Genomic DNA, 16493 nt, shown 5'->3' on the forward strand with positions numbered 1-16493 from the left:
CCTCCGAGTACTTACCCTTCTAATTTCCTTCACGGAGGGTTCCCGGAGTTATCCATGTTCTGGCAACTTCTTGTTTAGATTACTGCGATGTGCTGTATGTGGTAGGGTTGCCTTTGACAATGGTCCAGAAATTTTGATCCAAAACAGGGCAGTGAGACTGTTAATGGGGACTAGCTCATGAGAATGCATTATGCCCACATTCTTCCAGCTGCAGTGTTGTAGCCTGGGCTTGCTTTAAAGTGCTAGTACTAACATTCAAAGCCCTAATTGGCTTGGGAACAGGTTATCTGAAGGATCACCTCATCCTACCTTTAGGGAATCCTTCTCCAGGAGCTCCTTCCAAAGGCAGGTGGCTACCAGGGGGAAAGCCTTTTTGGTTGTAGCACCCTGGTTGTGCAATGAATGCCCCAAAGAGGTGCACCTGGTGCCTATTTTGTATTTTTTTTCTGTGCCAAATAATGACCTTTTTACTCTCCTAGCATTTTAACGGTGTAACTTTTAAACCTCATTTTTAATATTGCATTTTATTCTGCACCACTGCTATGCTTCTGTATTGATTCAATTGCAGTTACTATGTGTGTTTGTGCATGAGTTTTAATTCTTTAAATATTTGTTTAAAAATGGATGGTATAAATATGAAATAAACTTTGCTTGACCCCCACCCCCGAATTCTCTCTGAGCTTAACTGTGATCCACACAATAGCTTTGGGAAGAGGGTTCAGGAGGGATAAAATTTCCCAACAAAAATATAAAGTTCTATTAAAGTTATTTCCTCTATGGAATGCTCTCCCCAGGGAAGTCTGCCTGGCACTGACTTTGTATTTTTTTGGTGGCAGGCTAAAATCCCATTATTTTAAGGTTGTTTAGGTTTTAATGTGGGTTTTATTTTACAGGACTTATTGGATACTGTGCTTCATTTTATTCTGTTTTCATTGTAGCCCATCCCAAGACTGCAGTAGTCGGACAGTATATAAAAGCTTTAAACAAACAAACAAAAAAGTTCCCTATTGTAAACCAAGTATTTGCGGGATGTCTTGGTTCTGAATGGGCAATTAGGACCCACTAGCTTTAAAAAAAGCCTTGGTGGAGATCCTAAAAACTCCAAAAACTAGTTTGTTGATATGGATGGACACACCTGCTTGGGATTTTAAACGTCCCTTGGAGCTGTGGTTGACATGATGAGTACCTGCATTTCAAACTTTTCCACCACACTATTGTTGGTTACCTTAGGGCACAATCTTACGCAAGTTTAGACTTGGAAAAAAGCACAGGAAAAATGCTGGAAGCTGGAGGGCGTTTTTTCCCGTCTAAACATGCACACAGTTGCCCGCCATTTGTCCACGTCTTCGGACCTTGTATATACTGCTTAATTGAGTGTCCATTAAGTCCAACCCTCGGCCTTCAAAGCCCCGATTCTGCCTGTACTTCTGCCCCGCCAACAGTAGAGAGCGCTGCAGACTAGCAGCGGCAAAACGGCCAGCCACAGCCCGAGCACGCCTCTTTCTCCCCATGGGAGCTTCCTGATGGTTGTGCAGTGGGTCCCCCCCCCCCCATTTCTTTTTCCCCCCCCGCCCCCCCCCCCCCCACCCCCCCCCCCCCCCCCCCTTCCGCCACCGTTGCGCTTGCAGGTTGTCGCTGCCGCCGGTGCGTAAAGGCAGGGAACTCCGCCTCGGGCACTGCCTGCAAGCCCGCTTCTCTCTCGGGGACAGTTTAGAGATCCGATCTGGGGTCTCCATAGAGATTTTAACAAGCAGCACCTTTCAATCACCGCGGAGCCACAATACATGAAAGAGAAGAAGCAGCGGCGGGGGGGAGGGAAGAGAGAGACGGGGAGAGAGGGGAAGCCTGCGGGAGCAGCAGCTGCAGGAAACGGCCGCGAGTGAGCCGATCGGCAAAACTTTCGCGGCCGCGGCGTTCCCAGCGGAGCGCGCACATGTCGCCTTCTCCGCGGCAGGGGAAGAAGAGGCGCACTTTTTCGTCGCCGCGCTTGCGGAGCCAGTCGTCACGCTGATGAGCCGAGGGGGGCCACGGACCGCGAGCCTGCCAGCATTCCTGATCCAAGCGCTACGGCTGAGCTGAAGGTGAGCCACCAACCCACGGAGCGAGGAGGAGGAAGAAAGCAAGCCTGGCCGCGGAGAAGGGGCGCTGCGCTTTTTGTCGGCGGGGAAAAGGGCAGCTGCGTTTCCTGGGGCAGAGGTGCCGTCTGTGAATCTACGCGACCCTGCCAGCCCTCTCTTTCGCTGCCGCCGCGGTCCGAAGCGTCTGAATAACAACTGGTGCAGCCCCACCGCGAGCGAGGCAAACTGCAGTTGGGAGAGCTGCGATGGCGAGCCAGAGGTCAGTTTTGGGGAGCCGCGTGTGGGGAAGTCGCCATCCCGGCTGAGACGCGTCCGAGGCCAGGGACAGGTTCTCTCTGAAGCAGGCTTTGGTGGCGGCGAGGAGCCATTTTGAACTTTAAACACACGCACAACCAAAGCGAGTGCAAAACTTTTCAGGTGGGCCAAAGTGACTTCCCCTCTCCGCCCCCCGCACACGCCGCGCCTTCCCAGCTCGGACCTCATCGAAGCCGTCTGGAGGAGCCGGGGCGCCCAGCCACTCCTTCCCTCGCTCCGCAGCCGCTCATGGACGAGGCCGGATGAGCAGCTCAGGGGGTTGGATGGATTGTGTAGCCCTCTGGCCGCCATCCTCGCCTCGTAAGCCTCGGAGATGCTGTTCCGCTTGCCGGTGGCCGCCTGGCTGTCGTGGCTCGCGCTGCTGGTGCCCGCGGCGGCGGGCTGGGAGCTGCACCTCACCGGCCGCGGCCGCCCCGGGGACTTGCTGCTGGACCTCTCCCTGGGGCCTGAGTGGCTCTGCGAGCTGGACGAGTCTCGGACGCCCCGCCAGCTGAGGGACGCCGTGGAGGTGACGGGCGACGGGCAGCTGCTGAGGTCGACGAAGCCCGTGGAGTGCGCGGGCTTGGTGCGCAGCCCGCTGCCGCTCCACTTGCGCCTGCGTGCCCCCGGCAGCGGCGCGCTCCTCTCGCTGCGCCTGGCGGCTCACCTGCAAGGCCCCGGCTGTCCCGACGGCTCCCACCGAGGAGAGAACGGCAGTCGCTGGGCGCAGGCTCGCCTTGCCGCCTTCCCGAGCCTTCCGCTGAGGCAGCACTTGGCCTCCTTGCTCTGCTGTCCTGCTAAGGAGCAGGTGCCCCCGGAGTCGGGGGGGTCGAGTGGGGAGCTCCTGCTCTCTGCCTTCATGACCTGGACAAGCTTTCCACACTGCAGGTGCCTCAGCTGCAGCCCCGAGAGCTGTGGGGGCCAGGAGGAAGGAGGGCAGGCAAGGGCCGGCTGCCAGCAGCTCTCAGGGACCAGCCATCTGCAGCTTCTTTGCCGTTTGAAGAGGACCCACAGGGAGATCATCATAGAGCTGGGGAGCCCCAGATTTGAGGACCTGGAGCAGGTGGTGGGTGGTGAGGAAGGGAAGGATAAGCTGGAGGGAGTTAGAAACAGGGAGGCAGCCCCCCCACGGTTTTTGACAAGGGGTGAGGGCAGCTGGGAGCCTTGGCCCCAAAGGAGGAGGAGGAGGAGTGTGAACAGCCCGCCACAGTTCAAGCTGCCCAACTACCAGGTGTCGATTGCTGAGAACCAGCCTGCAGGCACCCCGGTCATCACCCTGGAAGCCCACGACCCTGACGAAGGGGAGGCAGGTCGGCTGACGTATTCCATGGAGGCCTTTTTTGACAAGCGTTCCAATGATTACTTCTCCATCAACTCTGAGACCGGAGTAGTGGTCACTGCTCGTAGCCTGGATCGAGAGACTAAGGACACCCATGTGCTTCAAGTGACGGCAACAGACCATGGCTCTCCACGGCATCGGTCAGCCATCACTTTTCTGACCGTGACTGTGAGTGACACTAATGACCACGGCCCGGTGTTTGAGCAGCCGGAGTACCGAGAGAACATTAGAGAGAATCTTGAGGTGGGTTACGAGGTGCTAACGATTCGTGCCACAGATGAAGATGCCCCAGATAATGCTAACTTGCTCTATCAAATCTTGGAACCAGGTGCTGGGGAGGGGGTCTTTGAGATTGACCCCCACTCTGGTGTTGTGAGGACTTGTGCCCCTGTAGACCGAGAACAGGTCTCAGAATACCACCTTGTCGTAGAAGCGAATGACCAAGGGAAGGATCCAGGCCCCCGAAGTGCCACAGTCACCGTGCATATCACAGTGGAAGACGAAAATGACAATTCCCCACAGTTCAGTGAGAAACGCTACTTGGTACAAATCCCAGAGGACAGCCCGGTGAACAGCCAGGTGCTCCAGGTGCAAGCCACTGATCGAGATCATGGCAACAATGCGCAGGTACACTATAGCATTGTGAGCGGCAACCTCAAGGGCCAGTTTTACATCCATTCTTTCTCTGGCTCTATTGACTTGATCAATCCCTTGGACTATGAGGCTATTCGAGAATACACCCTGAGAATCAAGGCCCAGGATGGGGGAAGGCCTCCCCAGATCAATTCTAGCGGGATGGTGTCCATTCAAGTGTTAGATGTAAATGACAATGCCCCCATTTTTGTAAGCACCCCTTTTCAAGCCACTGTACTAGAGAATGTCCCCTTGGGGTACTCAGTGTTACACATTCAGGCAGTAGACGCTGACTCTGGGGATAACGCCCGCTTGGAATACAAACTCATCGAACTGCCTCATCCTTCTGCTCTCATTTCCTCAGGTGGGGACACAGGTTTCCCTTTCCAGATCAACAATAGTACTGGATGGATTACTGTGTCAGCTGAGCTTGACCGGGAATCTGTAGAGGTTTACCACTTTGGGGTGGAGGCCAGGGACCATGGTGTGCCTGTCATGACCTCCTCAGCCAGTGTCTCCATCACCGTCCTTGATGTCAATGATAACAGCCCTACTTTCACGGAAAAGGTTTATCAACTCAGGCTTAATGAGGATGCGGCAGTGGGCAGCAGCGTCTTGACACTGACCGCAGTGGACAGGGATGTCAACAGTGTGGTGACCTACCAGATCACGAGTGGCAACACAAGGAATCGCTTTGCTATCACCAGTCAGAGTGCAGGTGGGCTGATCACTCTGGCCTTGCCCCTGGATTACAAGCAGGAGAGGCAGTATGTGCTGACGGTCACTGCTTCTGATGGAACCCTGTTTGACACTGTCCAAGTCTTTATCAATGTCACCGATGCCAACACTCACCGACCGGTCTTCCAGAGTTCCCATTACACGGTGAGTGTTAGTGAAGACAAGCCCATTGGCACATCCATTGTCACCATCAGTGCCACTGATGAGGATACCGGGGAGAATGCTAGGATCACTTACATCCTGGAGGACAGCATCCCTCAGTTCCGTATTGACCCTGACACAGGAACCATCACTACCTTGATGGAGTTAGACTATGAGGACCAAGCCTCTTACACGTTGGCCATCACAGCACAGGACAATGGCATCCCTCAGAAATCTGACACAACCTATGTGGAGATCCTCATTCTGGATGCCAATGACAATGTGCCCCGTTTCCTTCGTGACCGTTATCAGGGCACTGTCTTTGAAGATGTGCCACTCTCCACCAGCGTCTTGCAAGTGTCTGCCACTGACCGTGACTCAGGCCCTAATGGCCGCCTCCTTTATACCTTCCAGGGTGGAGATGATGGTGATGGAGATTTTTACATTGAAGCCACCTCAGGGGTGATACGGACACTGCGCAAGCTGGACCGTGAGAACGTGGCTGTCTATAGCCTGAGGGCTTTTGCTGTGGACAGGGGCAGCCCACCCCTAAAAGCCTCTGTGGATATCCAGGTTACTGTGTTAGACATCAATGACAATCCACCTGTTTTTGAACAAGATGAGTTTGACATCTTTGTGGAAGAGAACAGCCCTGTTGGTTCTATTGTAGCCCGGATCAGTGCTGTAGATCCTGATGAGGGAACAAATGCACAGATCATGTATCAGATTGTGGAGGGCAACATCCCTGAGGTCTTCCAGCTTGACCTTCTTAATGGCGATCTCACAGCCCTGATGGATCTGGATTATGAGAGCCAGACGGAGTATGTGATTGTGGTACAAGCTACCTCAGCCCCTCTTGTGAGCCGAGCGACTGTGCACATACGCCTGCTGGATCAGAATGACAACCCACCTGTGTTACCTGACTTCCAGATCCTGTTCAACAATTATGTCACAAACAAGTCTAATAGCTTCCCTTCTGGAGTGATTGGCAAGATCCCTGCCCATGATCCTGATGTATCTGACCAACTTGATTACACCTTTGTCCAGGGCAATGAGTTAAACTTGCTGCTTTTGGACTCCTCTACTGGAGAACTGAAGCTCAGCCGGGACCTGGACAACAATAGACCCCTTGAGGCTATCATGAAAGTATCAGTTTCAGGTAAGGAATTGTTTCTGGAGCTGGTGATGATAGATAATGGTGAGTGAAAGTTTGGTTTGTTGGCCTGAAGTTTTGGCACCAGTAAAAGTGATCTTGGTGTATTTTGATTTTTAATTTCCAAAAATTGAGACTTTGGAAGGCTTTGGACAGCAGTAACAGAGATTTTCAAAGCTGCTGTGTGCTTTGTTCTGACGTTAACTCTGTAGTGCTAGGGTAAGGAGACTGTGGCCATAGATTATTGGATTGCCACTCCCATGAGCCCTAGACAGCATAGCTAATAATGAGAGATATTGGGAAATGTATTCTAACAATATCTGGAGGGCTAGACAGTCCTAATTGTTGCTGTACTGAAATACAGCTAATCCTATTGTGATCTGGAAAAATCTCTCTCCAGAGGAAAATAATTGAACTTACATGGCATATGTCAGTTTGCTGCTGAGTGGCTGGGTAGCTTTAAAGGACTGAAGTGTTGTGCATATGCTGATCATCAGTGAACAGTAGAGTTTTCCAAAGTTTTCATTCATTTCTAAATCAAGATGCACGGAAAAGAACAGTTAAATTATCAGTACGAGAGCATTTGCTTGAGTTGACTCAGCAGTGAATGAGTCCCTTTGTTGAGTCATTTCCTATAACCACTTGTTAGGTAACTGTATCTATTTGGATATATGCTGTATAGATGGATCCTGCCCTCAAATCACAACAATGTGTGATATACATACCTGCCATATCAATTAATGAACTCTTTTTCATTCTGAGCACTCTAGGCCTCAGATTCATAAATGTGAAGAGACACGCTTGTTGTTGTTCTTAATAATAGTGGTGATAGTAATAGGAAAGCAAGCGAGAAGCAGAAGAATTGGAAGAGTCATTACCTTTTGTACATCTGTTGTCATTATTTCCAGACACATCCTGGTAAGAGGATAAAACTTCAAGGCCAAATTCCGTAGCATCCTGTTTGATGATTAACACAGCAGATTCTACTTAGTTGAAATGAATCTAAATGCATTTGTTCTATTAGTGAGGATTAGGCTTATGTTGCTGTTAGAAGAATAACATACAACTAGCTCTAAAGTAGAGAAAGAAGAGGGTTCTTCACATTCCAGTTAAATGGATTTCTGGAACTACTTGGACAGAGTACTTGATCCTGGGGTACAAAATTCCTAGTAAATGTTTGCTAGTCTGTTGAAGCAAAAGTAATCATGAAGGCCAGTGGAGCAGTCTGAGAGCATAAAGAAGCAAACACATTATCTGTACCAGCATTAAGCACATTTTAGTCTCATTGTTTTCATGTCCTCAGTCAACACTTATCTGTTGATGTCAAAGTGACTTAAAAATACTTCACTCTGGGTTGTATCGCCTGATATTTATTTTGCCATGAGTTTTCATAGATCTACTTCATCGCTTTTATTTGAGATTGAGTGCAAAAGCGCATGTTACTTTAAAGATTAAGCTAGCAGCTATGTCTTCCTTTTTTAAAAAAACTCTGGATTGGAACCCTGGCATTGGAGTTTGGGAGGTTTAACCTTTCTATCTCGCTTTCGTCCCAGTCTAGATTTAGCCCTCTGCCCCTAGCAATTTATATTTTCATATAGTGATCTATTAAAGTAAATAAATCATTATTTGCTAATGTATATGGCATACACTGTAGTGCAGTACTGGGGATAAATTATTATTGTGAATTATATTTCTATACTATCCAATAGCTGAAGTTCTAAAATATTAGTTCTCTCCATCATGCCTTGTTTGCAAATTCCCCATGTACATCTGGTGTTGCTCCTTTTGGAAGAACGGACTTTTGGTCTGATTCAGCAAGACCGTTCATAAGCTTTTAAATAACTAAGTATTATTGTATGACTAAATAAATCCTCATATATGGTTAGTGAGCATTTATTGCATGAACAACTCCTGTTGTCTTTAAATGATTTTTGTGATTTGAGTGATATGCATACAAGTTGTCAACATTTGGCAGCAGCTCTTTTCACAACTCAGTAAAGCACTCCCTAGAAAAGAACTTGCTTCTTGTGCTGTGCTTTTCTTTTGGATTGTGGAGCTATTCTTTATACCCATGGCTCATACTGTGCATCAATAATGCAGTGCCTAGCCTTTTGCAGTCTCCGTCTGCTGTCTTTATTGCAGGTCTTCCAAGCAGCTGCAACTCTTGTTGACCTTTTGAGACTCATTGTGAACAGTATCTTGTCAGTGATGCTTTTCACTCAAGATAGTCTTTTCACTTTTGTGAGAAATGGGTAATAACGTTTTGGGGAGGTGTTTCTCTTTGGCTGCTTTGTTCTGAGATGTTACTCAAATTAGTCTAATTCTGTCAACACCTACTTTGAATGTAGGGCTGAGGAGCGCTTGGTGACACTGAGGTCAAAGCTGTGTGCTATGGTAGAAAGCAATGTAGTCTGTCCTGTTTGCAGGACTAGTGAAAGTGATGCTAACACCCATCACTGAAAATATTTCTGTGTTGCATCGGACAACTGATGTAGATTGTCTGCAGAACTTTTGGAGTGAGTAGTTGTGGTTAATGTGTAACTTCTTATGTACAGATTCCAACAGATATACAGGCATGTTACTTCCACGTGGGTTTCCAACTTTCAAAGATAATAGCATAAGTTACTTGATTCTTTGGTCCTGCAAAGGTATGCATATGGATGATGCATTCAGACATCATCAAGTTGAATCAACCAGTAGTTCGTTTTTTATGTCAGAAGATAAAAAGCAAGTCATGAAAGAAATTTTGGACAAGGGCACATGGGGTAATAAGACAGAACATACAAGGAAGGAGCTCTTTATAAAGTATTCTGCAAATGCCAGTGGATGGGCATAAAGGTCGTGCATATTATCATCCAAAGAAACTGAAACATGCTAAAGTCCCACATAAATTTGTGCAGCTTTATCTCTGATGTGCCCCAGTTCATGCCCATAGCCATAGGTTTACCGCATTAATCCAGACCTAAGTATAAATAATCCCCTCATTTAGGCCAACGTAAAGGTGGCTTCAAACATGACAATCACTCTACAAAACATTCCATACAGTCTGCATTCTATGAATATGTTCCACACATTTACCTTTTGCTGTATGTATATCTGTTGGAATCAGTACATAAGAAAAACGTTAAATGAAATACTTATTCATTTCTGGCATAAGTGAAATTAAAGTGTAATAATCACATATGCCAGTGCTCTTCCATGGTTTGTAAAAAGGATAAGATCATGTTACCCTGATATTGCACCAAAATGCCCACAAAAGTATTTTTTGGCTGCAGTGCTGTAGGAGCAAGTTCCAATGAAAACAGTGTTACTTACTTCTGAGTAGTCATAGCAAAAATAGTGATGTTACTGTTTCTGTAATGTGACTGTCCTGCTTACGCAGCTGGCTCAGTGAAAGATGGTCTGCTTTAGCAGTATTTAGCTACTCATACTTCAAGTCTTGGGCCGCAGCAAGTTAATGCCACCCTTAATGTATACTTTAAGTGCACATTGCTGGAAAATGTTAAATATCAGCAGTTGGGCAGCTGTAAAAGTAACAAACTGGGATACATATTTTGTCCAAAGCATTAGTTAAATGAGGTAATACTAAAACTGAATAACCTTAATAAACTGAATGAAACTTTCTTTGGCCACTGCATCTAAAGGTTTGTCAAGCTGAAACGTGCCCAATACTAAAAGGTAGAGAAATATCTAAAATGCTTCCATTAGAGATCTACTTATGACTCATATTATTAGAATAATTAAAGATGCAGACAATTCATAAGGAATGCACTAACAGAAGATATGGGTGAAGTTAAAACTTTTTTTTAAAGTTTGGCAGGCAGTTGAACTTCCGTTTTCCTGTAATATTTTGCCTGTATTTTTGTTTCTTGATTTTAAATGAATTATGCTTTGCTTGTAAGGCCAAGCAGTAGCATTGTTAAAAATTGGGAAAACACAATTATTTATTTTGCTCAACAGATCAGAAATAAAATCAGTCAAGGTAATCTTGAATCCAAAGCAAAATATAATAGTATTTATTTATTTGGTGTACAGCCTGCTTTTTTCTTATGAACTCAAAGTGGCTTACATCATTCTCCCCCTGCTGCTCTCAGTCTTATCCTCACAGCAACAACCCTGTGAGGTAGGCTGGGCTGAGTGACTGGCCCAAAGTCACCCAGTTGGCTCCATGGCTGAGAGGAGACTACAACCCAGATTGCCTGAGTCCCAGTCCCATGCCCTTAACCAGTATACCACACTGGCTGTGGTATCATCAGCTAAGATATACCCCTATATAAAATAGCCTAATCGCAAAAAAAAAAAAACATTAAATCCTTCCTGTGTTCTCACTGCCACTGATATGAATTGGGCCACACCCATGGGATTTTCTGTCAGCAAATATTTAACATAAAACTGAACTCCTACTCTTAGTTGGCCAGCTAGTAAAGGGGCAATCAATAGTCCAAAATTACAGAACTGAAGAACAAATTCCACACCTTCCTCCTCCTGGTTATTATAAGGACAAACTTCCAGGGAGAAAACATTTGCTTAAAGAAAAAAAGGAGAGAATAAGAGAGATATTAACTATTTAGTTAACTATCTGGAGTTATGGGTAAACAGTTATTTAGGATAGTTAAACAAACACGATTGATACTGAAAGGTCTTCCCAAGCTGAGGAAATGGGCATTTAAATGGCAGAAACAGTTCAATAGAAGTACATGTCAGGTGTTCCATGCTGATACAATTTTCCTAACTTCCTGTACTGTGGCAGTGAGCAAGAAAAGGATCTAGGGGGCAAATTAGGGGGACACAAAAGAGGTCTATAAATTCATGCATAGTGTGCAGAAAGTGATTGGGAGAAAAAAATGCACACTCGAACTTGGTATTACCCTATACAGCCAAATGATGAGAGATTCCAGACAGATTAAAGCAGGAGTGGATAACTTGTGCTTCTCATCAGGTAGCCATTGATAAGGAATAACAAGACACCTGAAGGACCATACGATGCCCATCCTAGGTTTAAAAGAACTCCTTCACATAATGCATAGTGAAATCAGGGAATTTCCTACAGCAGGATGTAGCATCAGTTTGAATGTCTTCAAAAGGGATTCAACAAATTCATGGAGGATAAGACTGTTAGTGGCTACTGGTCATAAGAGAGATATATTGCCTCCAGTACCAGAGGCCTATTGAACATGAGCAGTAGGGTGCTATGAAGCTCTTGTCCAAGCTGCGGGATTCTCACAGGCAGCCTTTTTGCCACCGTGGAAACAAAATGCTGGGTTAGTCACCATGTGATATCTTTCAGAGAAGCAGCGCATAGAATGTGCAACACTGCCGGATTGGCAAGGCCAATCTGTGCTGAACTCAGGAAAACGCAGTGCTTATGTATGTGCTGAGAACTACTGGATCTGGTTACCCCGAATCTTCTGTAGCAGACTATTCTAAGAGAAAGATGGAGCCTAATATTTATTTATTTAGAAAGCTTCTATGCCGCCCCATTCGCCGAAGCCGCGGGGTGGCTCACAACAATAAATAAATAATAATTTGTGTATGTGTATATTCTATATGTACACATATGTATGTATAGAATATGTATTCTATATGTATGTGTACATTGAAGGCAGCCTAGGTCATACTCTATAATGGATTGAGCATTAGTTATTTTTTCTGATACCACACCATTCTTATGCAAGCGATTCTCTTTAATTGTTTGGGTGGAAGATAGAAAAGTTGTCTATGGCCCTGAACTAAAGACCTACTTCTTTACAATTTCTCTTTAGTGTCGCTTTAGTTGGAACATAGTTTCATGGATTTTTCCTTGAAGGCTGCTGTGTTGTGTGATAAAGCTCAGTTAAATCTTTAAAACCTTCTATAGACATAGATTAATATTAGACTGAGATGACTTCTCACTCCTCTAGAATGTCTGAATCAGGCCCCAACCTTTTTCTACCTGTCCCCTATAGCCACTGTCCCCTGGGTTGTTCTTTTCCTGCCCCTCCACACTGCCTTTCTCTCTTGCGCGCGCGCGTACACACACACACACTCACTTGCACACAATGCAGCATCCACATTTTAGATTCCAAAAATTGCATTATTTGACATCAATGTTGAGCTGTGCAGTTTGAGAACTCCGAAATAGTCATTGCTTCAGGAGGATGCAAACCCAGGACCTGTGTGCAAGGACAGCAAAAGCTTCATGGGCATTGAAGTATGTCCCTGCAGGTGTGTCTGCCTGTGAATATGATCTTTGTCATGCCAGAGCTATAGGAACCACCTATCATATGGTTGTGTCTGGAACACAGTCTGTATAACTGCTGTGAACTCAAGCTTTATGTAAGTGATCTTGTTCCCATTTCAGTCATAAAAATTATGGGCTTTGGTCCCATAGAGGTGCTGAAGGCTTGTTTTGTTAGAATTATGCAGAGCAACCAGTTCTTTTATGATTGACATTTCTGCCTCATTTTGCAAGGACTTGTTTCTTTATTTCACTGTTGCCTTGTTGCTCAAGAAATAAATCGCTGGCTTCAGGTGTCAACAAAGGATGGATTAAAATGTGAGCTGTTCTAGTAGCCTCCTCTGTGCCGCTAGGGGAATGAATTCCATAAGCATGGAACATTGTTGCCGTTATACCCCTGCAGGTCATACAATTACTGGATTATTGGACCCTTTGGGGTGCATGATATATTTTATGCTGAACATGCATAACTTTTTTTTTTGATACGGTAGCTAGATAATGATATCCTCCATATAGAAAGACACACTAATCCATCATCTGCTATTTAGTAAATATAATCTCTGACAAGTACTGAATGAATTTCAGGATGTGATGGACCTCCATGATGGTACAAGTGTTAGTTTAAGGATAGTTTGAGACTTAATTGACAAAGTGGCCCAAAGCACAGTAGCAATTTGAAGCACAGTGAATACTATGAGCTAACTAATGGAATAGCAGTGCCCTTGTGCATGTGGAAGTCACTTCTACCTGTTGCTCTCTGATTTCTTCTGATTTTCTCTCTTCACTTGCATCTCACTGTGCAGAACTGAACACTTAGAGATGTCCACAGAGTTGCAGAGCACTGCAGTGCACTGTTCCTAAAACTTAGGATCCAAGCCAAAGTTGATGTTGTTATTGTTGTTATTATTATTATTATAGACACAAAGCATGCTCTGCATTGTTATGTACATCTCCTACTGTCTGTCTGTCTATCTGTCTATGTATTTATAAAACTTATTTTCTGCTAAATTGGCCCAAAGGCCCTCTGAGCAGATTACAATCAAATAAAAACATATCATAACATGACAGTGAAAACACATGGTTAAAATACAATAAGGAAAAGACTGCGAGTCCCTTGGACTGCAAGGCGATCAAACCAGTCAGTCCTAGAGGAGATCAACCCTGACTGCTCTTTAGAAGGCCAGATACTGAAGATGAAACTCAAATACTTTGGCCACCTAAAGGGAAGGAAGGACTCAGTGGAGAAGACCCTAATGCTGGGAACAATTGAGCACAAAATAAGGGGACGGCAGAGAATGAGGTGGCTAGATGGAGTCACTGAAGCAGTCAGCATGAGCTTAGGTGGACTCTGGGGTTTGGTGGAGGACAGGAAGGCCTGGAGGAGTGTTGTTCATGGGGTCGCGATGGATCGGACACGACTTTGCGACTAACGGCAACAACAAGGAAAAGACAATAAAACAAAACAGTACATGGCTGGGGGCAGTTGAGTTAAAACTGTCAAGATGAAATCAATTATCAAAATACCTAGAGAATAGAGTTGTTTTTGCTTGGCACTGAAAAGATTGTATTGAGGGCGCCAGGCAAGCTGCTTTCAAGAGGCTGTTCCACAGGTGGGGTGCAACTACTGAGAAGGCCCCTCTTCTTTTAGTCATCCTTCTTACCTCTCTGGAGGATTATTAGAAGGCCCCCAAAACTGATCTTAGGGGCTGGGTAGATAGATATGGGAGCAGGTGGTCCTTCAAGTCCCTTGGTCCTTCACTATTGCTAGCAAATTCTTCTCTCTCTATCCATGGTGCAATGCTAGCTCTCTGCTGGGATGGACACTAGCCATGACCAAGTTTAAAATGCACTTTGAAACCAGGGTTACATCCTGGGTTGCTAAGCCTGCTTAAAGTTTGCTCAGGTTACTGTTAACATTTGCACAGGTTTAATTTTGCCCCACAAAAGAGAACGTGTGGGAAATTTTCACAGGGAAAAGGAGGAGAGGGTATTCAAGCCTGTGGAACGTTCTGAGTGTCCTACCCATAGTTAAGTTAAATTAAGAATATGGCCATCATTGCCACAGGTTGCTTATCCATGGTTTCTATATGATAGTGTTGGCTTTGCTGCCCTGTCCTTCTTGGGAATTCAGTACTCCAGGTAGCTGGATTAAATCCAGTTTCCACTTCTATCAAGAAAGTAGATCAATGGTATTTTCCCCTGCTATATCCTCTTGGTTAAGGCAAACTGCAGTTGAACTGAACAAATGTATTTGAAATATATTTTGATCATAGCTTCACCACTTAGCTCCGCAGTAGTAATTTGATGGATAATAGTAAAACCCTTCCTTGTTTAAATAATTGTTTATAAAATGGAACTAATCCACAGTGTTTCCATCTGAAAGATTTCTTATCTTTCAGTAATGTTTTAATTATCAGGGGGAGTGCTAATAAACAAATGCCCCAACAATCAAAACATAGATGTGGTCAGAGAAGCAATGAAAATAAAGCCATTACAGGATTGATGGAAGTTTCTAAAATCTGTAAAAGTTTCCTATTTTGTCCTGTTACATCCAGAGACTATGGCCTGACTGAGACCAGTGTGTATGTTTTTCATGTTCACACGTTATGATTTACTTATCCAGATCCTGGATTGAGAAAGGATGACATCTTAACCAAATTCTGGTTTGTCAAAACAAGTTTTATCCAAACTAGAATTAGAATCATGGATTTCAGTCAGTTCCCCGTTTTGGGTTAGAGTCAGATCACACGTGATATTTGAATTTGGCTGTTTTCTGTTATTGAAAGTAATGTCACCTTAAAACAATTCATTCAGTCCAAGGATTTCTAATACTGGAAAAGACTGATACATAATTTCTGCAAAGTGCATATTGAAGTTTGTAATACTATCAAAATGACTGTCATTATCACCAGGTGTGGGTATGGAGAAGGACTAGATCTTGCAGAAGCAACCTGAGTGAGACAGACTTTGTAATCTCCCTCATCAATGGTTCATCTGAAAAAATACAATAAAAGTTAATGAGGACATGATCTGCATCATAAGAATATAAACATAGGAATGTAGGAAATGCTGTGGTGGATTAGACCAAGATTCAGCTAGTCCAGCCTTCTCTCTTCATAGCACTTATCTAGCTAGTTCTCTCTCCTGCGCATATTCTCCACCAACTGGTATACATCGGTGTTTTGTCTCTTAAGTAAGTAACTCCTCATGCTGATTGTCTTATCTGCCATGAATTTGTCAGAGGCCCAGCTAGAAATAAAATTAGAAAATGGAGGATGGAGATGCAAAAATGCCTTTGTTCCTCTTGCCCTGCCAGCAGCAGCTTATGCATAGGATAAGCATTGTGTTTTTTAATTCTTCCTCAGATTTCTTGATTGCCTGAAACAGTTTGAGAAAGAACTGTTTTTCCTTTTAACTATTAGTTAGGCATTTTATTTGAGCCATGAATCAGTCAAGTAGAGATCGACATTTCTTGGCAAGAACATTGCTTGAAAATTGTAAAGTTTTAATAATATATATAGCTTGCTCTGAGTGAAGCTAAGAATCCGTTTGCAGACTCTAAGGAAATGAACAGGTGTTGACTCTTTTAACAATTAACATTGTAAAGTTATACTGAAGTACTTTCTCTGTCACTTATGAGAGACAAGCAGCAATGATAGGAAAAGTGGAAGCCTGCTAGATCTCTCACTGCTGACTTGTGTAATCATAAATGCAGAATTTTATCGTGTACAAAGCAAGTGATAAAGAGCCAACATTTTTTCACCAGTGTTTGACAAGCCTTACTACTAATATAGGACTCGTAATCATTTGAGTTGTAATTGGGTGGCTATCTCCAAAATATTTCAGCAGCAGAAATAAGAGAAGCCTTCAGTAACAGTAAAGACCTTCTATGCATACATT

The 16493-nt window shown here is 44.7% G+C and overlaps 1 protein-coding gene across 5 annotated transcripts in view; it reads left to right on the top strand.

Moving 5' to 3' along the window:
- Positions 1-1883: 1883 nt before the first annotated feature.
- CELSR1 (cadherin EGF LAG seven-pass G-type receptor 1) overlaps positions 1884-16493 on the top strand; it is a 184989-nt gene continuing 170379 nt past the window's right edge. For 4 of the 5 annotated variants that reach the window (XM_044423374.1, XM_044423376.1, XM_044423377.1 and 1 more), the window contains exon 1: positions 3131-6382. In XM_044423374.1, the coding sequence (XP_044279309.1) occupies positions 3232-6382 (3151 nt within the window). In that variant the 5' untranslated portion in view covers positions 3131-3231. Of the gene's footprint in view, positions 6383-16493 lie in introns of all 5 variants that reach the window. The other variant, XM_044423373.1, reaches the window with a different exon arrangement.

The sequence above is a fragment of the Varanus komodoensis genome, unplaced genomic scaffold, assembly GCF_004798865.1.
Source record: "Varanus komodoensis strain SLA01 unplaced genomic scaffold, ASM479886v1 scaffold13_3, whole genome shotgun sequence".
Taxonomy (NCBI): Eukaryota; Metazoa; Chordata; class Lepidosauria; order Squamata; family Varanidae; genus Varanus; species Varanus komodoensis.